At 37.4% G+C, this 24,443-nt stretch overlaps 1 protein-coding gene across 2 annotated transcripts in view; it reads left to right on the forward strand.

Annotated features, from left to right (window-relative positions):
- Window positions 1-17,948, forward strand: part of tmem8b (transmembrane protein 8B) — a 33,718-nt gene extending 15,770 nt beyond the window's left edge. For both annotated transcript variants that reach the window (XM_003455275.5, XM_019365201.2), the window contains exons 7-13: window positions 4,401-4,497; window positions 4,686-4,809; window positions 7,478-7,620; window positions 8,959-9,137; window positions 10,567-10,713; window positions 13,968-14,084; window positions 16,841-17,948. In XM_003455275.5, coding sequence (XP_003455323.1) covers window positions 4,401-4,497; window positions 4,686-4,809; window positions 7,478-7,620; window positions 8,959-9,137; window positions 10,567-10,713; window positions 13,968-14,084; window positions 16,841-17,176 — 1,143 coding nt within the window. In that variant the 3' untranslated portion in view covers window positions 17,177-17,948. The remainder of the gene's footprint in view (window positions 1-4,400; window positions 4,498-4,685; window positions 4,810-7,477; window positions 7,621-8,958; window positions 9,138-10,566; window positions 10,714-13,967; window positions 14,085-16,840) is intronic.
- The last annotated feature ends 6,495 nt before the right edge of the window (window positions 17,949-24,443 follow it).

Raw genomic sequence — 24,443 nt, forward strand, 5'->3', positions numbered from 1 at the left:
CAGCCGCTGCCTGTGGGGGACTCTGGCAGATTTGCAGGGCTTTAGGAGACAATAGCTGGACCTGCTTGTCTGCCTTGCATCACTCTCTGTGCAAAAGTGTGAAAGGAATGCATATGGCTTTTATTCCCACTGATGCCTCACCTGGCAGTTGATCAGTTTAAGTTTACCTTTGGTAAGGCTCACGCAGAAAAGAAATTAGAAGCAGTGTAATGAGCGCATATTCATGAATGCTTTGGCTAACCCTTATGCGCTAGTACTTTTGTCATAGTGATAAACTGTTTTGGCAGCATAAAAGTGTTTGGGGGAGTAGATTAAAAAATAAATAAGTGTGATACATGAAAAATAATGCTTACATAATATACTAGGTAATAATAGCTAAGCATCCAGGGCCAAACAATAAATATGTATTTTTAAAACTACATTAATTTCTTATGTTCATTTATCGTATTCTATTTGTAAGTTTATTTTCGCATCCAGTATTTCCACGGCCATTTATTTTCATATTTTTAATCAGCCAGTGAAAACTAGGCGCTTTTATGGCAGAGTTGTGCAACACCATCTGTCATTATCACACAGGAGAGGTGTGAAATTGAATGCTAAAATAAATATTGATTAAAAGATCATTCTAAAAATCTTCATAAATATATAATTAAACATATGCACAATAAATAATAAATCTAAAGAAATCTAATATTTTTCACATCTTAATTGTGCACTGATCTAAGTATCTTTTATCTTTTATTGTAAAACAAAAAACTTGGATTGATACCAAAAAATAAAATTACAAAAAAACAAAAAAACAAACAAAAAACAAATACAATTTCTTTTGTTTTTGCTAAGCAGCATTCATGTGGTCAGAGGCTGAAACATGTGCTTTAAATTATAATGCCCAAAATGATATGAAGATATCCAGATAGCAGAGATATTATTGATTAAAATTAAAACCCGTCACAGAGTTTGGGGTTTGGTTTAATTAGTTTGGGCACTGGGATATGGAGGCAGTATATACAGCACATGACAGCTTGTCCATGTTCTTGCATCAGTTGGCATTATGTACTGCCTGGCACATGTCATCAGCATAACTTCTATGAAACTCAGCAAAGCAAAAACATGTCAGTATACAACACAGACAAACTGGCATTCATCAAACTTTTTTTTCTCCTCTATTTTAGCGATCAGAGTTGATGCATCTGGGCCATCGAAGTGATCCTTTTAAAGATTTTCCACAGTAGTTTTCTTCAGTCTTTAACCTTGAGCCTTACTTTGCTGGTAGATAGCACCCCTGATTGAATTATGGGTCTGCCACTCACATTCACCAATCATAACTAACATCTGCATAATGGATCGGGCATATAAATCCTAACATTAAACATGATTAATATAGCAATGCTCACAATCATATTACAAAAGGCTTTACGAGTAAAGCCAGTAAATAAAAAACCCATACAAAATCAACATTAGAATTCCAGACATGAATGTGTTCTTAAAGCAGAACAAGAATCGAATATTATTAACAACACATCACATAATGCCCTGACAGCTAAAGCTATTTTAAGAAGTGATTCAAATCCTTTTAGAAATTCTGGGTTCTGGACAGAAATGATGCAGTGTGCTGAGAAAGTCAGCATCCATGCTGAAGGGAAATCATTTCAGACAGATTTGAGAGACAGAATGAGCCTCAAAAGTTATCAGTGAAATATCAAAGAAACAAGGGAATATCGTTGTTTCGAGTGCATGAATGGTTTGGATGATAGATTTGAGAGTGATCAAATATATCACATAATCTTCTGTATGTTGAGATAATCTTTCTTCCTTAATTGCATGTGTTTCCTGGGGAATCAGGATGTTTATGGGCAAATAATGAAATGAATAAATGAATCACTGAGATTCATTACTGGTGGAATAATAAATCATATTTAAAAAGTACACTGATTCTGAAATAGTCTTACAGTTTTTTTTTATATATTTTAAAAGTGGATATAATTTCTAAAAAATGAAAACAAGCTACACATGCTCTATTGATTTTTGAGCATTTTTAGCTTTCTTGGCTAACCAGGTTAGGAGCACTTATATTAAATATGAGGGTTTTTTTAACTTGCAAATAATTTACACACATGTGTCTGTCATGTTATTTTGGTTTCATAGGTTATTCTGTAAGGTGTAATGAGTAAATACACCAAAAACAGGATGGACATCATCACATTGTGGCTTCATGTAAGCTTTAACCCTGTAACAATTTTCAAAGCAGCTTGAATTGCAGGCTGGGGTAGGTCGAGGACTCCATATTGGGATTTGTTATTTCATATGCGACAGCATACAGTTGAATCCTCGCTAAACCTTGACAAAGTATATTTTGTGTGACAGTGCAAAACCTCATGATTCTGTCAGTTTAAACCGCTTTAAGACTGCAGTATTACTGCATCAACAGATGCTCAGGAATGCATATGAGGCCAGCAAAAAAGGAAGTTAAGATTGGTAACTCATTTTTTAAGAGTGAATTCCAAAAAAGTTAACTTTGAGAAAAGACTGGGACTGTAATCATAACACTTCAAGATACTAAGAATTTACATTTACATCTAGTATGTCTTTTTTTTTTTTTGGTTTGTCCTCAGCAGGGATGCCGTAATTTATAAAGTAAATTTATAAAGTAAATAATAATAAAGTAATATGGATGTTTATTTATTTATTTTAATTCCTTTATCTTAATTGTCCTAATGGAAAAACAAATGTCTAATAATTAAAGTACGTTTTCTGTTATTTCCTTTGCATCATTAACGCTTCACACACACTCATTTTGCTCAATTAAAAAATATGGCTCTTTTGACTTTTACACTGAGCTTTGTGGAGCTTTCTAGTGTAGAAGAACAGCCGACAGCTTTGTTGTTCTGAATGAAAAGTTAGGAAAACAGTGTCACTGAAATGTGTCCTCATTAAAGTATCAGACTATACCGAACTTTTTGCTTATCCATCTATCCTTCCATCAGTCCATCCTCAATTCAGGGTGAGGGGGAGATCCTATCCCAGCTGTCACAGGGTGAAAGGTGGGGGTACAGCCTGGACAAGTTGCCAGTTTGTCACAGGGCATACATCACAGTAAAAGTATAAATTTAACCGTTTAGTGGTGTTTAAGAGCAAGGGAGAAGATTAGCGAATAAGATTCACCAGGACTCATCCTTTGCAGACCATGAATAGCTGGATAAACCTGTGTTACAAAAGAAAAAGTCAGAGGAAAGAAATCACAAAAAATCACCGTGTAGATACTTTTAATTTGTGTTTAAAATTTTATGAAAATCCCCCTAATAGTGCTTGACATATGTCTGGTCAACTGGCACACCCACCTTGCCATCTATCTACATTGGTTAGAAACATGTCTAACTTGGATGGAGCTCTTTGACCTGCCCATTAGACTGATATTATCTGGCTTTGGGGTGGCTCTTGCCTGCTTTGCTCTCCCCATGTTTGCATCTGGTGAGCCACTTTGATATTTGTTGCTTAATCCTTTATCCTCAAACTGTAGAGGAGAGCCAGGATGAAGGAGGGGGAGGGTGTGGGACTGTCTCAAAATGCCAGTGGGTGTGATTTAGTCTTCCCACCAAGAGAATAGAGGCCAGATGGTGAGTTTAGGAAGCCTGAAATCTCAGCACCTGGCAAAGTGTTTGTTAGTCATTGCATTAATCAACAACTTTGCCAACTCCCTATATATACATTATGCCCATTTTGTGCTAAGGGGGGGGGGGGGGGGGGGGGGATAGAAATCTTATGTACTTAAGAAATAACTGTCTAAAGTTATCCCACAAATGTATATAATGTGGTGAATTTCTGAATGTAAAGTTTTTGTCAGAAAGTCTTCTGATTTTCAGCATAGTTTCTGGTCTAGTAACAAACCCATCGCAGCACTCACCCACACACACACACAGACAAAAGATAGAGACTGGGTAAATAATGCAGGGGAATTTTAAAACTAATAAAGTGTCAAGTTTGGTGCTTGAGTGCAAATTGACACATCCAGTTTGCCGCTATTTATTGTTTACCAATAGACCAATTTGGACAGTTGTGGCCTCCCTTCACCTCTCTGCAGAATGAACCAATTTGTATAAGCATATGCAGTTCCCAGCGCTTGAATAATTCTCCTGGATTTCTTTTAATGCATGAGCATGTTAATGTATAATTGATGCTTCAAGGCGATAAACTGCCAACATCTTCATTTACTGTAGGTGCCTCTGGCAGACAGAGAGAGAGCACTTTACTTGATTTGTTAGTTTTAAAGTTTACTATCTCATGGCTGTGCAGAAAATAGACCTAAAGGTAATCATGAACAGTGTTAGCTCACCAGAATGATAGCAGCAGATGGTTGATGGTTGGACGGATGAATGACGTTTGATTATGTGTTTTTCCTGCAGTCTACGCTGAAAGGAGCTAATCTCACAGTGTTTGGCTGCCTCAACCACGGGATGCCACTTTTCTTACGTGAAAACACATCACTGAAATGTGAATCAGGTATGCCAAATTTTGCTTAAACAAAACAGCCACATAGTGTGTGATTTTGAATCTAAGCACGTTTGGTAGAATTGTGAGAACAGCACAAGTAATCGATATTTTTGCCGTGTATGCGCAAAGCTTATTCAGTTATGGACCTTCTCTGTCACAGCTTGGACTGTGTTTTATTGTGTTACCTTTTTCTTCAGAATCAGTGGCAGGGTTTTTCCTCTCTGTGAACACCTCCACTAATATCACCAAACTGAGGATTCCCTACCCACAAACAGGCACCTGGTACCTCAGTCTGCGCTCTCTATGTGCTACTGAACACGGGTAAGACAGAAAGCACTGCTTCCCTTGAGAGCTTTACCTGTTTGTTGGTTATGTATTCTATTTTATACAGCTTCATATAGTCTCCATATTTGTTATATATTATCTGTGCCTTACATATGGTGTTGTAACTGCTGTAACTTTCTCATCTCATCTTATCCCAATTTCCTTCGGGGTCAACCTTCAGGATCAATAAAGCTGAATTGAATTGAATGTCATGTATATATATATATCTATATCTATCTATATATATAGATATATATATATAACCAGCGGTCCCCAACCCCAGGCCACGGACCGGTACCGGTCCACGAGTCGTTCTGTACCAGGCCGCAAGAGTTGAGGCTCGGGTGTGAAATTTCTGGTTTTCAGGGTTTTTATCGTTATTTTTTTTATTGTTTTTATCATTAAGTCTGTTTCCCTGGGTCTTTTCCTGTGTGTTATGTATAAATCTTCCTTTTTTCGGTACCGGTACTGGTTTTATTTGTTGTATTTATCCACGACACCTTAAAGGCCAGTCCGTGAAAATATTGTCAGACATAAACCGGTCCGTGGCGCAAAAAAGGTTGGGGACCGCTGAATTAAACCATGTTTTACTGTTTGTTTTTATGCCTATAAAGAAACATTATTACAGTTTTGGAAATTAATATTTGCTCTGTTGAAATTGTGATACTTGCTGGTTATACACTAAATATGAACCTCCTGTCAAACAGGAGTTTGAAAAACTAGCTGGTAAGAATCCTTACAGCTATGCCTTCTTTAAACTATTCCTTTAAAATTGTGTAACTATAATCTCCTGAGTGCTCAACCTAGAAAGTCACAAAAACATCAATTACAAGCAGGAATTCAACGAAACAAGCTGAACGTCATAGATTTTGACACAAATTTATGACATTCTCATAATCAGTTCTTCGGCCTGGTCCCAACGCTCCACAGCAACCTCTGTGAGACAATATTTGCTGTCAATTACACAAAGACAATTGCAAAATAGGACATTCAATATATCTTCTGAATTTGTCAGCATAACACAATCACTAGTTTGTTTACCAAAATAAATAATTCATTGCCATAATGAAGACACCATGCTTTCTGTTTGAATGACGAAGCCTCCCTCATTGAACCACATCCTCTGCCATCTGTCACCCAGCAGACTGATTTGGCACTGGCTTCATAAATGTGTGTATGGTGCACACCAAGCATATGACATAGAGGAGGGTTAGATTTTGAGGTTTATCCATATTTTCACACTTACCAATTTGCACAAGTCATAGTGGATTTTAAATCAAACAATCAAGTTGTAATCGAAATGCACACATTCAGTTTTAATTCAAGGGGTTCAAGAAAAGTTTGCAAAAAGGTTTTTTACAAAAATGCTATTACAACCCTGTTTTATTGGTAGTGGTATTTGGATATTAATAGTATACTTTGTAGGTACCAATAAGGCTTTGGCCTACTCCACACCAGTGTCCCTCTCTTTCTGTTTTTCTCTCCGTGTTTATGTAAGTGTTACTTAACCTGTGAATTCAAGAAGTAAAGTGTTTTTCTCTGAGGGTTATTTAAAGTCGGCGCGAATCATGTCAGAGAGAGAAGTTAGAGCGAATGTTTTCATTAAGTTTTGTTGTTGTAATGTTATATACGAGTTCGTAAGTATTAGCAATTCAGCAGATTGAGCTGTTTTGGCGAAGCCTTTATGGCACAAAAATGTGAACAGAATGAAATTAAGCAGATTTTTCCCGTCCCACTTGGGAGTTCCAATTGAATTTGAATAACAGATAATAACAGATGGTGTGGGACGTGGACTCATCCTCACACGAACACTTAGCTGATGTATGAAAATGCAGACAAAGATCACAGTGTTATGTGCTAGATTTCAACGCATTTGCATATACTAAACCAATCAGGTGTTATTAGATGGTAAATGACAGGTGCCCTTCAAAAATACAGTTAAGCTGATGTATACAACTAAATAAAAAATAAATAAATAAAATGTTGCAGAAACACATAAAGAAACATACATTTGAAGTTTCATTCTCTTTAACTGATTGATTAGCAGTTTTTGTTTTTGTAGTGTTAAAGATGAGAAAATTAAGTAAGTAACCTGTGTCAATCTGTGAATATGCGGTAACCTGTAGAGCTAGAGTTTTGTGAGAAATTACAGCTGAGGTACCTTTTCAAAATAATTAATGAAGGTTAAACTAGAACCCTTGGTGGAATAGACATAATTTACAGAAAATTAGTTTTGTAATTGCGTTATAAAGTTGGAGATTTCCGAGGCCTAATAGAATGAAGTTGTCTGACATCTAGCAATGCCGAAACAACCTTTTGATCTCCAGTGTTTTGTGGTGATGAGGGCTTCTGGAGGACACAAGAAAACTAGACAAAACCCTGCAGGCGCCTGAGCGGCTTTGCGAGGCAAAGCTCTGAAAGAGCTTGGAGTGATATGTGAATGTCAGCTTGATAGCATGCTCACAATAACAATGCTGTCATACTTGTATTTAGTAAGTATAATATTTACCAGCCTAATTTGGAATGCTATAAAATGTGCACAGCTATGCAGTATATAGATCTGACACATTTGGCCATAAACAAAAGTATTGAAATGTTGAAGCCATTATGCAGATGAAAAACAGTGAAGGCATCACCTGCAATCATATATTTTTGCCTTTTCCAGATTTGAGCAATGCAGCAATGTAACTGCAGAGGTTTATATGCGTGCATACCTGACTCCGTGCATCAATGACTGTGGGACGTATGGACAGTGCAAGCTTCTGCGCACCAACAATTACCTTTATGCTGCATGTGAATGCAAAGCAGGTAATGTTTTACTTTAAAAATCTATTGCAGTCCATCACAGTGTCTTACTTTTTCCAGCTTAAATGGACAGCTTTGTTAAATCCTTGTTTATTTATTTGAACTTGTAGTGCACACTGTCAATTAAATTGAAACGAGGTGGTCTGGTAAAGTCTTTTTTGATTCTGTTTTAATATCTAAGTCATGCAGTTATTAATAAAACAGCGCAACTTGTTTTATGTAAGGGAAAAATAATTAGTACTGTATCTATTTAACAACCCCCTTAAATATTTATCAGTAATTAATTAGTAATTAATACACAGCAAGCAAGTGCAACCCTGAATGTATAATTACACTTGATTTTTGTCTGTCAAAAGATTCTTTTGCATATGAAAGATAAGACAGAACTTTTCTTTGAGAAAATAGGTCATCACTGCTGCAAAGAATTTCTAATTTGTTGGAAAATACATCATGAGGAGTGACAAGAAAATGAGAGAGAGCCAGGTGGGATGGCACGGGTCATTTTCCAGAATTGAGCTGACAATTCTGCAATTAAATTGTATGTGCCACTTTTCAGTGACTCATTCAGCGGCCTGGTATTAATCTTCTAATATAAGGCATTTTGATAAGACAATAAAACACAGTCTTAATTACCAACAGCTTTTCAATAAAAGATGAGCTTATGAAACTAAACAAAGCATGTCCTCTGAGGCTTTTTTAAATCCTGCCTTTGATCTTCTATTATCAGAGTTGGTTTCTCTTCAGTTTAATTCATTGTCATACTTCATATGTGTGACTGCTTCCTGGCAGACACTTTGTATTCAGCACTTGCCCTTGGCCCATCTCAGACTGCAAAACCTCTGTTCAACAGTGCTCACGAATATTTAATTCACACTGTCTTATTCAATCAACCACTTGATAAAGATCCAATGTACCAAAGCGGGGGTGTTTTAAAATAGAAGTGAGTTCACACCAGGAGGCTCTATTGTGCTGGATAAACAACTTCACACATATCTGTTTTTGATTATTTTTACAGAGAAATGTCTGTTCATAGGAAAAGGCTGCTAAGGCATTATTCTTGTCAAGAGATAATAAATATTTCATACATTTTAAGAGATTAAGGGTTTGAAACAAACAGTTTCACCTGCTGGGGAAACTCTTCTCATTCATAAACCAAAACCAAGTTTTTCCTGGAGTTGATTTAGGGTTTAAGGAAGACAGACACCATTTATGCTTTTTCCAACGTGTAAAGCCTGTCAAAAAAACAAAAAACAAAAAACGTCTTAGAGCTTTAGTCCTTTAGGTGAAAGTACCATATTTACTAAGGTGGTCTGTGTGTCTGCGGGTGTGTGGGTATTTTAGGCTGGGATGGATGGGGGTGCACAGACAACTCAGAAGCCTATTCGTACAGTTTCCAGCTCCTCTCCACCCTGCTGCTCTGTCTCAGTAACCTGATGTTTGTCCCGCCCGTGGCCATCGCCATCCGAAGCCACTACCTCCTGGAGGCTTCGGTCTACATCTTCACCATGTTTTTCTCTACTGTGAGTGAAAAGTGATAACCTAAAGTATATTTTTCTTTTATTTAAGCATGGTATTTTGCTAATAAACAGTTGGTATCAGTAATGCACAAAAGTAAGCATAAAGAAAACAATCATAGTGCTAAATAAAAAAAGAATTAGAATTTAAAACTAGAATTTAGAAAGAATCACAAAAGCAGATGTTTCTGAAAGTCATCAAATTGTGGCAAGGCTGGCTTTAATACGAAACACATTCTGCATCAAATTCCCGTGTATGCGGATGACATACTCCTGTTTTTGAGTAAGCCATTCAAAGCTACACCACAGTCAGAAATACTTATGCTTACAATTCTATTCTGCATTGGAAGCATTAAAATGAATGTCCTTCATTAAAACAAAAATGCTCCAGCACCCTACTATAATCCCCTGCTCAGAGCCATAACTTTATTACTTTTCCACTACAGGAACTTCCCCCAGGCAACAGCAAGTTTTGGAAAACATTTTCACTGCAAAAATTACGTCTAAATTAAGTTTGGGTAAATTATTTCACCCCCACCAAAAGTACTGTTTGGCAACTAGTACAGTTAGAATCAAATGAAGTTTTTTGTTTTTGTTTTGTTTCTTTCAGCTACCTTTTAAAAACCTATATCTAGTATATTAGTATAGAATTACAATTAAGAAATACTGACTGACAATAAACATTACTATTGATGCTAACGATGAAAGCTTGCTGGAGCCAGAAACAATGCTCGATATGGCATCATTATTTTTTAATAGTGCATTTTATAGAGTGAAAAAAACCTACATTTAAAAGCAGACCATGCTTTTTCATATCTCAGGGGGCTAATTTAATATTTCTCCTTGGATAAAAGGTTTCACATGCTTTTGCTGAGAAAGTGCCTATTGTGTAATTTTTTAATATTATTTAACAAAAAAAAATCATCCTTTATAAAATGATAAAAACCTCCAGTTCTTAAAATGAATGATGTCTTACTACGATAATGTGATATATATATAATCATTATCACTTTTTTTAATGATAGTTTGATAGTGTATACAGTAGTGAGTAGACATTCTATAGATAATGTATTCATACCGGGATTTTTTTTTTCTTCTTTCAACAAAGCTGTAAAAAATAAAATTGCAGAAATATAGAAAGTAACATAGCTGTAAACATATGCTTGTGGGATTTCATACAAAAATAGAGTTGGCCAGTATGTGCACGCCACTGTGTTGCAATGAATCTGAGATGAGTTTGTAAAAGAATGGTCTGTATAGCTTCTTTGTCAGTAACCAGCAATAACCTGTATGCGAGTATTGCTTATTTTATTCAGCTTATCATTCAGCTCTTTCTTTTTATAGAATCAATACTTTTGTGCTGCTGTGCCGCCTATTGTTCTGACACATCTGCGTGTTTTTGTAACCTCTGTGCCTTTCTCTTCTTTTCTCACAGTTCTACCATGCATGCGACCAGCCAGGCATTGTGGTGTTTTGCATCATGGAGTATGATGTTCTGCAGTTTTGTGACTTCCTCGGGTCACTCATGTCAGTGTGGGTCACCGTCATCGCAATGGCTAGGCTAAAATCCATCATCAAACAGGTATTTTTAATTCTGAGCGAGGCCTGTTTCTACTGATACTCAGACTGGATATTTGTTTTCTTTCTATAAAACTGAAAAGTCCTGTTGTAATAGAAACTTTTCCCTTTATAAAGATGAAAATGTAAGGCTTGCATGGTGATATCAACAGTTCTTCGATACATTGATCTCAACACAAATGAACTGAGAAAATGCATGTTAGACGGAATCATTAACAAGTGCATATTTATAAACACACTTGTTAATTTTCCCCACTCTAGCTGCAAAGTAATAAGCGGCACTTCAGCCTAGACACATGAAGTGCAGCTTAGGTCATGTCCTTTTATATGGAGATTATGTCTCTAAATGGATAAACAGCTATTTAGAAAAACAACTCAGCCTGTCGCATTTGCTACTTAATAAAATGTTACTTGTAGGTAGATTCAGACATCCTGACACAGACATTTTCAGACCCTGATGGCTTTGGACTCTCTCAGACCATGAACAAAGAGAGATTAGATTAGATTAGATTAAAGGACTGAGAGGCTGTCGCGCTATAAACGAGTACCGCATATGCCTCAATTTTCAGTTATAAATGAAAAGATCAATGTGTTAAAATCAGCATTGCATGGCACTAAATTCTCTGGTTGCTGACATATTGCGTGGGTAATGGTAAACACTAACAGGTGCACCTTCTCCATGGGTCACTCCCTGGCTGCATACCAAGATGGAGCAGTCTGAGGGAAAGTGTGCGTGTATGTGTAAATGTGTGTCCATGTCCATAAATGAGACAGAGAGAGGGGGGAGAGTGGAGAGAGGGTGTGAGGTAGGAGGAGGGTGGGGAGTGCATGAACATCTGCTGTCCTCTAGAGTTTTCATTTTTGCTTAGCGCTGCAGTACGCAGTCACTAATCAAATCGCACATGTCAGGACTGGCAAGTGGGACTTTGTGTGTTTGTGTACTTGAAAGAGACACTGAGTGTGTGTATGTGTGTGTTTGTTTGTATGTTACACTAGTACTAGAGGATAAAGGACCTAAGAGCATGGAATATTGTTTGTCTCACTGTGTAGTAGCGACTTTTGGACCCTCAAAGCTCTTAATGTCTCACAAAAATGTTGGCTGAAAATCATTTTATGCTGGTTCACATAAAGATTGAGCACCAGGAGGTATGTTAGTCTCAACTTGGTGAAAGTTCTGGATCACAATTATGAAGATAATTACACTTCATCACATCTTTGTAATTTTGGCCCTTCCTTATTGAAGAGTTCTGACAACATTGTTCTCACCAATGTAATTGCTTTTGGCACTGTAGGACATCAAACATGTTTGTTCAGTCAATCAGAAAAAAAAATTAGCCACATGATCTTAATTACTAGTAGTTAAATAGGTATGCCTGCAAATATCTGCTGCAAATAGAAGCGCTGTTTTCTCTTTCAACGTTTGACGCTCCAAATTTTCTGTTTCCGTTTGCTTTTCATGATATGAAATTAAACCAATATTATTTATAATATTTGTAAAGTGACTTCACAAATAATTTGCAAATTTGAAAATATACTATAGAATGAATGAATATGTAACATTGTTAATAACTTTGACGAATAAGCAGACGGTACAAAAGTACAGCCAGAAATTTACAAATGCAGCAGTAATCCAGAGGAATCTTAGTACATCAAATGTGCAACCTTGTAAAAAAGTTTTATATGGACATATGTTAATATATTACTGGTTCCAGCATTATTTAATTATGAAATTCTTATTTGAAACCTTATAAGCTGACCTTTACTTAGCTGCACTTCATCACATGCTGTTTCCTTGGCTGTTATATGACACCTCAGTGTGTTACGGCCATTAGATATGCACCAATACTATATACATTAAATCTGACACACTGTATATCTTATTAAGCATGAACATATAAGTTGCAGATAAAAATAGATTTTGTTTTTTTTTTTTAGAATTCCCACAGGCTCATTTGTCACTATGCATTCATACATCCATGCAATGCATGCATGTTTCTGTGCCACTGTGTGATCCACTAGAGCAGCATGACTGATGACTGTTGCTGCAACGAGTCCTCAGGCTGCACCATGCTGCTCCTTTCCTCCTTGGTGTGTGCCAATTAGTTCTATTCTCCTGCAGACAGGTCATCTCTTACCAGCTCAAAAATCCCCAATTTCTCCTCACATTGCCTACTAGACCCTAGGCATTCTGGATGGGCTCAAGTTCTCCCCGAGCATGTGTAGCACAGCTTATTGATTTTTTTCATTCTCACTTTATCTCTTTTATATCCTGTGGCTTTATGTCCAGTTGTGAGCTTGGCAGTGAAATAAAATAAAATAACTGATTTTATATATCATGTGGCTCTATTGTTAGCATTTTGTTTTCACTGTTTTATTGGGGCTTTCAGCTGTTTCAAAAGAGGTCTAGTGTATTTTTCTATAAGCACTTTAAAATACCCATTTTGATTTCACCTGAACTCTGCAGTTATTTTCCCTACGGGTACATTAAAGTGGTTGTATATTTACATAATGAGAGGCTTTTACCTTTTGGAGCACAGACTTGCATGCTGTGTGCCAAAGGTAGCTTGTTGTGGCAGTTAACAATGCAGTAAATAGCTGCCATTATTTTATATTTTCTTGTTTTGAATAGATAACATGAACAAATACTTCTATACTGCCTTAAAACCATCTCTCAATACTGTCAAACTGTCTGTGGTTCTCAACCGCAAACCTGTTTGTTCTTTCATAACATGGACATCTTTAATAATAGCTCAACATTACATGTAAACATGCAACAGCAGACTATTAACTGAAAACTAAAATTTGTAATATATTATTGTGGTGACTAGTAGAAAATAACAACATCCAAAGCCTTGCTGAACTGACAAAGCACAACAACATTTCTTTTTAGTAAGGCACTTATTTCTGTGCAGCAGCACAGCTATGTTCTCCAATATAACTTGATGTCAAAAAACCATGTGTGTTAAGAAAAGTATAACTCTGAGAGCCAAATAACAGGATGTCAGCTCAAAACAGAGAAAACGTGAAAGTATAGTCCACACATGAATCACCTGATGGTTTAGAGATTGATGCAAAGCCATTTTTCTTATATGTATGGAAAAAAGATTAAAGCTTTGCCAAACTGACAATAGTCTTTACCTCTCCAAAGGTAGAGTTGTGCTATCGCCTGACCGCACAAATATGTTCTTGCTTGTACATGTAACAATGCTGACTGTGTTTATGGAGGGCAGTTATTGATCCATGTTTTTTTTTTGTCAGATTCTGTATCTGCTGGGGGCGATGTCTCTGTCCATGGCATTGCAGCTGGACCGTCATGGTCTGTGGAACCTGCTGGGACCCAGCCTGTTTGCTCTGGGCATCATGGCCGTGGCATGGGTAAGGGAAAAATGATCTACTTATTTATAGGAACTGTAGAGAAACAAGCTAAAGCAATAAATAAGTAAAAATAAAAACATGATATGATATAAGGTAAGAACATATAAAGTACAATAAAAATTCTATTAAAACCATATAAATCAGGTGTAAAAGCATTTCTGCATGTATTTATAGGGTGTAAAATTATTGTGCAATAGGAGATTTTTCATTTGATATTTGTGCACAACATGAAACTGTTACTTTAATACATAATTTGTGTTTAACATTCATGCTTGTTCAGACATGCAAATAAAATGCGTGTCCACAGTCCCTCTAGTCTCTGATGATAGTAAGTGTAAAAGGATTAAATCTGTCATGTAAGCTAACATAGGCTTGGAACATGTGCATGCGTAAAAAACTGGTGGTTTTCTGACCAATGAAGCTATTTTACATTAGTATTGAAGGGGCTTTAAAAGTTTTGCAGCCTGCGGGTATTAGTCATGGGTTGTAGTTCCATTATAACTCAGCTTGTACTTTCACTGACTCTTCTTCGAGTCATAATGTGCTCCCTGAACTGAGAAGATAAAAAATAATAGTCTTTCAGGCAAGGTTCTTGTGGAAAAAAAAAGCCTTTAACACCAAACCTCTGACATGAGTTTGAAAACAAGGTTTGTGGTTTCCTTGGAGAAAGCTTTGTGCTGAATAAAGTGTGGGAGTTGTAGCTCTGAGAGTTATCTATCTGCGAGCTGGAGGATACTACAGAAATATTGGAAGACGAAGTGCTGTTTAATTCCACCATGTAAACCCTGCAGCTTTAGCACAATGAGTAGGAAAGTGTATATTTTACTATTGTCAAAAATATCTTCTTTCTAAATGCTTTAGAATAATTCACTGGAAATGTATGTAAAGCCACCGGCTTTCAATATTTGGCTGATTTTCTTTAGTCTTTGGCTGATTTGTAACTCAATTATAGATGGTTTGTTGACATATGTTATTTGACAAGTGGCAAATGATATACTGTGACAGTGTCTACGGACTGGAAGTATAAACAGAGACAGATAATCTCTCATCCTCCCTTGGCAAATGAAACAACAGACTGCATAGGAATAAACTCCTCACAGCAACCTTTCCATAAAAAGCAGTTGAATCTCATGCTAATGTTGCAGTTTTTAAAGATAAACCCGGGATTCTGCTTTGATTACCTGACACTTAATAATTTATCAGCGGTTCAACAGCGTATGTCTGCATTTCAACATTCTCCGCTCCGTACTGCAACTCCGAGTCTGAGCACTGCACATTTTCTACAAGAGCCCTTTCATTTCAGCTTGTCATGTTTCTGCAAAGCTTGGCATTCTGAATGTTCTCAGACACAACCGAATTAGATCAGTCAAGCGGAGGGCACAGAGCGTCTGCTGCTGTGCAGGGGTGTCATTAGCAGCAATAGGAAGGGGGGGAAGTTCAACTCTGTCAATGCCAAATATCCCTAATTCTCCAAACTAAATGAGGTCCCTGCCTCATACATAAAAACACAATCCTGGTCTAGAATTATTTGGCTTAACCACAAAAGTATGCAAGGATTTTGCATTCCTCATTGTTAAATGCATACAGAGCCATTTTGTGCATATAATTACTTTTGTCATTCATGACCAGCTTACATTTCCCCTTATATTGTGTCAAATTCTTCATAATAACCTTTTGAGAAAGGAAAAAAAATCATTCAAGCAATCAGTGTTTATGAAGCGATGAAAATAGAGACTGAATGAAATTAAATGTTCATTTCTCTTTGCGCTGTAGTGGAGGCAATCATGGGACACTTACAGAAAGCATTAGCACATATTCTCAAAAATAGATTTCATATCCAGCTCCGGCAAAGAAAACATAAACATAAAAAAGCAGATAAAGCATTGACAGGCACGTCACTAATCCATCAGCTGATCCAGATGATAGACTTTTTCTGCGGCGCTAGGCATGAATACAAAATTTCATACAATAAAACCACCAGAGATTCGCGGAGAATACCATCCCTCTTCACCTGCAATAAAATAGAGATGTCTAGTGGTCCCTCGCTGAAATCCCACTGGTCTCAGTTCTTTAATGACTCTCCCTGTGTGATCTCCCACTTCAATATGCTCTTTCTACATAAAAAAGTTCATTAAATTAAATTAGTAAGACCGTTAAACACAAGGCCTTGGAGATCAATTCATGTGGAAAACAAACTATGAACTGTGAAAATAAACTTCACTATATAAAACACTTCTCACAAGAAGTGGAAGTAAAATATGTCGTGTTTTCTTTGTGGTTTGCTACGCGAGACTCTGCTGCCTTTGACACACATCATACTGTTAACATGTGAGCATAAAAGAAACACACATGACAATGTGTTCAAACATGTGTTTATACACAGCCCTGGGAAGCGCACGTTATAACTCTGCTTTCTAGTCTGTGGTGATGAGGTCAGATACACATGAATACAAAAATAGATTTTTTCAGGTTCTTAGTGGTTGTTGCTAGGGTTATATTGGTTGCAGGCAACACAGCACATATGGGAATAAATTAAGTCTTTTTCTTGGTCTGTAAATGGATCTCAGTAAAGGATTGGCGCTGTGTTTTTCTTTTCATGGAATTTCTTCAGGAAGCTGTCATTTCCTGTATGAAATTATGAGTGGGTATTAAACTGTTCCCATTGGAAAATGTTACTTTGTGAGCTTTCAGAAAAAAAACAGGTGTAAATAGTGATACTGATAACCTTTTTTTTATGTGTCTGTGGACCTTGTCAGACTGTGCGCACCATCCGGCGCCGACGTTGCTACCCGCCCACCTGGAAGCGCTGGGTGTTCTTCCTTTTCCCGGGCACCATGATTGCCACATCTGCCGTGGCGCTTTACGCCTTTGTGGAGACGGAGGAGAACTACTTCTACATACACAGCATCTGGCACATGCTGATTGCAGGGAGTGTGGGCTTTCTCCTGCCACCTCGAGCCAAGCCTGATGCCAAGGTGACCCCACTGAAGCGTAGGCGGGGCTGTGGCTATCAGCTGTGCGTGAATGAGCATGAGGAGCTTGGCCTGGTGGACCCAGGCATCATTTCCATCAATAGCATCTGCACCAGCTGATAAACTCCCCACTCTCAGCCTTTTACCTTAGAGACACTTCATTGCCTTCTTTTACTTGGGAAATTCACACACGGGAAATTAAGCCACAGAACTTGAAAAAGCAATGTAAATACTTTAATGCCGATGTGACACTATGTATTTCTTTTTTTCTGTTGTTATTGTCATGGTAATTACTATCAATACAAATGTAATTATTATTATTATCTATAGTTAAAGTTCTGATGAATTGTGGGTGTACAGTGACACACTGTTGTTTGTGAATATGTATTTAAAGTCTAAGCTGAAACACTGCTGCTACCTGACAGTGACTGTAAAACTGCTTCTGTTAGTTATTTATTGGTGGTCTTGTACAGTAAACAGGCCAATTATACTATTGTAGGGGCACAGATAAGGGGAGGGATATGGACGGACATTTAACAAGGGCACGGCTTTTCTGAAATTCTTTTGGAATATATATCTTTTGCACTGAGACACAAAAATGTTATTCTGTAAATTTTTATAAGGATATAAATTACAGTGGGCATCACAAATGTAAAACCTAGCTGTCATGTGGAATGTTAGACTGTCTTTTGCAATGTACTGCTTTTACACGAATGTGCTGATTGTTCTTGAAAAAGAACAGTTCCAAAGTCCAGTTTCCTGTGCTTAGAGAAGAAGGGGGGCAGGATTACTTCAGAGACCTCAAACCAAGACCTCACCTCCCTGCTCTTTTCTGACAGGACCTGTGTGACACCACATTCATGAACAATAAATGTTTTCTTTCTTTGCCTCAGTATTGCTTTGCTTCTTTCGAAGCTTTTAAACGTAGTGCAACTGGCGAAGCCTCCCACAAAGACATCGTAGAACAATTCCTGGCCCTAATGGATGGCAGGGGTTCTCAGACAGTGAGATGGGATGTTGTCAAAAGCATCCTCCCAGGAATAGAGCTAAAGATAAATAATTCTCCTACAGAGCGGGAGCATGAATGCCGCTTCAGTCCATGCTGTTTATATGTAGACTCTCTTCTTATATAAGGAAAAGAAGAGATGTGAAAGTTTTATTACTGTTTGCTATATTCCTTTTAGGTATGAGCCATCAGTTGTTCTTCAATATTTATCGTTCTGGGTGGTTTCAGGTTTTTGTTCTTTTCATTTCAGAATAGATTAAATAATTTATTGTTTTGGCAGGTGTACAAGTGAAAATTGTACCTGGCCTTGATAGCCGTCCAATAAGAGATCATCACAGTGCTCAGAGGAAGAGACATTTTTGAAAGTATTTTGAAAGTACGCTCCTTTGTCTTGAGTAAACTGATACAGCATTCCTGTAGGGATAAAGCAAGAAGGTGATGAAGCTGTTAGCTACAGCAAAAAAGACAGAAAACCTGGAAAAACAGTTTTACATCATATTAAATAATCAGATGTAAGAGTTCTTTGAGTCTTAGCTTGATAAGCTACAGTATCAGATGTTTTTTACATGTAAATGCAGTCAGCCGAAAAGCAAAGCAGTTATATAGTATATTAGGTTATTCTCACTGCTGTTGCCCTCACACATAATATCTGTTTACTGTTATACACTTTCATGTCTATGGACCTTAGACTTTATATAAAAGATAAATATAGCCTCTGGGGAGGCAGAGAGCTAGCTGTATAAAAACACAAGTCCAATTGTATAGAAGTCTATAAGAAAATGATCCTAGTTTTCACTTGATTTGTGGCCTCAGTAAACACTTTTCCTGATGAGTTTATAATCACCATTGCCAGTTTCAAGGCTTCATCAGTGCAGCCTGATCCTCATTTTGTACATTATGATCCTCATTTAGAATAAAATATATGATAAAGAAGGGAATGCTTTAGAATGAAGGCTATCTCATGATTGGCAAGATCGTTATGAGCCTGTTACTTAGTCAGAAGACATTGTGAGACCATGCAGAGTTATCAGTTCAGTTTCTCCACTGATTGCATTTTCCTTTAACCCTTATGTGGTGTTCACATTTTGATACCTGGCCAATTTTTGCATTTTGGGTCTTTTTTGATTCAATTTAGTCATAACAGTTTGTAAAAATACTTAACATATGTTTACTTTGTCCCAATTCCAAACAAATCATCTCAGTCTATAGTTCAGCCCCCATTAAATAAATAGCCTGTTGGTGCCAGCATATAAACCACACAAGGGACAGAGTTTTGCTCTGTGTGTTGCATACTTAGTTCATGCACTTCATCTATCTTTCTGCCCATCTTGGACCCACACATCTCTTACATGCTTCTGTTGCTCCTTGATAAGGAGGAGAATTTATATCAAGGAACATCTCATGGTCAGGATGATTTTCTAGATGACATCTAGGATGTAAAGTTAAAGATTTCATGTCCTGCACAGCAGTAACTACCATTTGTGCTGGCCCTGGTTGCATCGTGGTGGCAGTCATGCGGGATGGCTTATTTCTTGGGCAAGAAGACCATTCGCTCTCACCATTTTTGACATCCATTTGCCCCCGTTGTGGGCTGCTGATGGGACTGTTTGGGAGCAAAATGATGGTCAGTCCCATCCGTGTCTTCAAACTCACTGTTATACTCTGAATTAATGGTCCTGCTGTAGCTCACTTGATTGAGTAGGTGAGCCATATACTGAACATTAGAGTCCTTACCACAGGGGCCGAGTTTGAGTTTGCCCCTGAGTGTTTCCTGTATTTTAAACCCCTTCTCTCCCAACCCTGCTGTCCAATAAGGACAGGGTTGGGATCCAACAAAAGTTCTCTTAGAGAATATTTTCACCATTTTGATTGAAAAGCAGGCACAGGCACAGCTACTTGCTGTTTCCTGTCCCTGATTTGCAGTTGTAATAGAATGTGAGACAATACAGAGTAGTTCGCACAAAACAGAGTGTAAAATGTGCAGGAATCCAGGAGCAGAGAGTTGGAGGATTGGAACACAGGCACACAAGAAAAACACACATTGTATATGTGCTTATATTATAATTCATATGTCTTTCACAGTAAACGATTGAAAGACAAGGTGTCTGAGGTTGAAATGATATCAAATCACATAATGTTTCTTTTGGTAAGCACTGGAAACAGGTCCAACACATGAACACCACACAAAGATTAAGACTGTTACTGGGCAGCTAAAACATTTATCACTGGTCAACAGACTCACACATTTGATTTTTGGAAACTAAGCTAGTACTAGCATTAGCTCCTCTGTACTACCTCGTGATCCAAATATGGTTGTGTTGAATTTTTAGAAAAGAAACAAACAAATGCCAACAGCCAAAATGTCAAAGAAAAGGTTTCAAAAGAATGTCTGAAGTCTATTAGATGATGTCACTGTGGATATGTCCATCTTTTGTGTACAAAATGTATGAGATGAATTCTATAAGCATGCCTGTCTCTGTTGCTTAGCTCCACCTACAGTATGTGTGAACGGAGGATTCCCAGAACTTACCAAAGGAGACTGTCAAAGCAACTGGAAACTAATATTTCTAAAGAAAACCTGCCACCTGATGTTTTCTTTTTTGTCATTTTTTATGGCTACTTTCTACACATGACCTCTTCTATTGTTTTAAAATGTTAACTCACTGTATTAACAACACATACAATTGAATAACAAGTCTTTTCTTAAATTCTACCTTTAAAAGCAAAGTCTTTCTTTACAGCTCAAGATAGAAGATTCTACTAAAGCCTCCACTACTGCAGCTAATTATGTCTCAAGTGTTTGTGTGTGTGTGTGTTTGTGTATGTTTTTATGTTCCAGCTAAATAACAAGACTAGCATATAGTGGAAGGAAATCAACACACATAGCAATTTGTCCCCCGGGAAGGTCCATGCAGAATTTCATGGCATACAGTTACATTAGTCTCTCACAAACTGAGGCACTATTGTGCCCATTAACAGAGTCGTGTCAGGATATGTCCAAATAAGACCTCCCAAAAATCATAAAAAACCATGTTTGTGTGTGTGTGTGTGTGTGTCTGAGAGAGAGACTGTTGAGCTTTAAAATATAACAGAATGAGGTCTCTGAAGGCTATATAAAGTCCTTACATTGAATTTTCTTCTCTTTGTTCGAAGGGGAAAAGGCGCAGGAGCACGATGTCTACAGTGTGTTGCTACGGTGCTATTAAATAAGAAACAGTATCAAAATGACTCATACAGTTATTTATGCTTAAAATGTTTGTTGAATCATATTTATATTCATATTCTTTATATAGAATTTCATTAGGGATTATTAAATGCACAAAGGTACAGCCCACATATTCCACACAACCTAGACAACCTATAGCCTTTGCTGCACCCTTCATCTCATCAAAACATCAAAGCATCCTTTTTTTCTTTTTCTGTATTATTATTATTATTAAGAGTTTAAAAAGCACTATTCTTAAACAATCTTGTTGGTACTGAACAGGAAAATAAAGTGCCATTGAAATTCAAAATGAAAGAATGGTTAAGTTAACATGAAACTTTGTGAAGCTGTGTATATTCCAGGGCATTTTCTCAGTCACTCCCTTGCTACATCAATGAAAAGCCAAGAAATGGAAATTCATGTAATAAGAGACTCAATATTCCAAGTGCAGAGTGCACCCCTTGGCGGGAATAAAAAGCCTCAGACTGTACTTAATGAGACAAATTAGACCAAAATGACAAGGTCTTAGATATTGAAATTTCAAACACTGGATATTCTTTTACTTCCATCACACATGAAATCAAAGCAAGAGGCATCTTTGTATTCATAGATTCTTGGCTAACATAACAGGGTTATTATTACTTTAAAACATCTCCATAACCTACAGCGGGAGAGCTATTTAGTCTTTACTTATTTACATGGCTATTCCAAGGTTAGTTTCTGCAGTTTGAGCAGGTATGTGATGCAAAGACAAAGTACTAGGAAATTTGACGAAAAAATAAGATCTAGCGATCATGCCAAATATCTCTGCTTGGCTATTTGGCTAACAGAATCATGTTTTCAAAATGATCCATTCATTCTTAGCCGCTTTCTGATTCAAGGTCATGAGAGGATGGAGCCTGTCCCAGCTGTCACGGTGGAGGGGAAGGGTACACCTTGGACAGGTCTCCAGTGTACTGCAGGGCGAACACAGAGAAGAAGACAATCTTTCATGCTCACGTTCAGTCCTACGGCCAATTTAGATTCACCAATTAACTTGATAAGTATGTTTTTGGACTACACAGTTTTGGAGCATACCCAGAGAGAATCTCATACAAATGATTCCAAACAAAAATTAAATGAATAAAGTGCACATGCAGCAATGTTCTGATTTGGACTGACTGACAAATGAGTGCCTGCTGTGTTATTTCATATTTTCCAGTTATGGTGCCAGTTATCCCACTTTTCCCCAAAATATACATAAACTTTTTAAAAAAATATGGAGTTCATAGGGTGTTTTTATGGTAGATGATGGTGGCACATACACAAACTGTGATTTTTTAACATATACCCTGAAGCATCAGCATGTCTATAGGCTCTCCATCAGGTTCAGTTTGAAATGATTAATGTAATGACTTTTGTTGTGCTTCTATTGGATTTTCATTTGTAAGAATAGTTTCACTATAATAAGCACTTTTCCAGCTATAAATTATAACAGATGCACAAATCATATGGAGAGCATAAATTTAAATAATGTGTTAAAACATTAAAAATAAAAATTAATCATGCAAACGGCACAACAGTGCAGAAAATGTGAACATAAAAACATTACACAGAGCTAATAACATGAGTCAATAACACGAAGAATATGCATATTTGAAGGAACGAGGAAGAACTCCTCGGTGCCGTGCAGGGAACACTGCTGAAAACGATTAAACTTATTCAAAGCACATCTTTATGTGTTTTGAATGCCCCAGCAATAACAACAGTTTAGCCTTCAACTTTACTCATGTTAGAAATTTTGACCTCGGTGTCAACAGAGCTGCACATCGTGAGCATCCCAAAGTAGGAACAGAAAGGCAGTCTGAGCACAGTTTATATACAAGGTCAACACAAAGATGCATAATGTAGTCGAAGCAGTTGAAATGCCAGAGGGCTCATGACTAAGTAGCTTTTCATTCGGAAGGGTTTAAATTTGAAAAAAGTCAAAAGAGCGAGTTAACCCACAACGTCATGTTGGTCAGTCTCCAATGGTTAAGATGTCCATTGGGTAAGGGTCATTAGGTCCAGTGTCTGTTCTGCATGACTGCATAGCAACCAGGAAATGAGCCCATTTTACAGAACCAGATGCACTCTGGGGTGCAAATGCTAGCTCGTAATGATGTTAGTTTATTAATAAAGAATTTATTACATTTTGAGCAGACAAATTCAATTACAGTGAAAATACACAAAGAAAATGTTATTCTTTCTCGTTTTTATTCTTATTTCTATGTTTCACTGACCTTTTCGTTGAGGTCAAAGCTAGTGTTCCTGTGTAACCATTGGGGGGAAACATTGACTTTTCCAGCATCCTCATCACTGTATCACTGTATCACTCACTTAAATTGAGCCTGAAACAGTAATGAGCTTCATTTTCCTCATGAGCCACACATTCTGCATAAAGTTGTGATTTAAATATAAATGAGAGATTAGTGTATGTCCATGAGGGAGATTAAAAGTTAGGAAAGAGAGCAGAACTAGTGATTAATTTGTTACAGCTACTGTGACTCTATCAGTTGGAGGAGGAAGAGAGGCTCTTCTTTCACTGCAGGAGCAAACAGTACGGAGACTGCAGGGAAAGTTGAGAGTCTTGAGTTTTATCTCAGCTACTGACCTCGGGGCAGCAGGTTAAATACTGAACTGGGGAACAAGTCCACAGTATTAGGTGGAGGTAAAAGAAGTCAGCACAGTTTCAGACCTCTTAACGGAACAGTGTTTGACACTATTTTGCCCAGTCCCTATTGGCAGCCCGTTTTACCGCTACTGCCTACTGGCCACCTGCTCTCAGTGTGCAGGCAATCAATATTACATATAGAAACATCCATGCCAAGTCCCAAAGTGTTTGTTTCTGCTGTATTAAATATTACATGTTGTTATTCACATACACTCACCACAATAGGAAAGAAAGGTGATTTAAGTTACATTAAATGTGGTATGGTTCTCGGTACGAGATGCACTGGTTTGAGTATTTCAGAAACCAAATTGCAAACCAGAAATAGTTTGCAAAAGAGAAAGTTAATGTCAATGCTCTGAGCAAAAATGCCTTGTTGGTGCCAGATGTCAAAGGAGAATGGCCAGATTACTTCAGTCTGTCAGAACTCAAATAATGCCTGCATCTATGCAGAAGACACAATGCATTAAACCATAAAGCAGATGAG

Source organism: Oreochromis niloticus, linkage group LG12, assembly GCF_001858045.2.
Source record: "Oreochromis niloticus isolate F11D_XX linkage group LG12, O_niloticus_UMD_NMBU, whole genome shotgun sequence".
NCBI lineage: Eukaryota > Metazoa > Chordata > Actinopteri > Cichliformes > Cichlidae > Oreochromis > Oreochromis niloticus.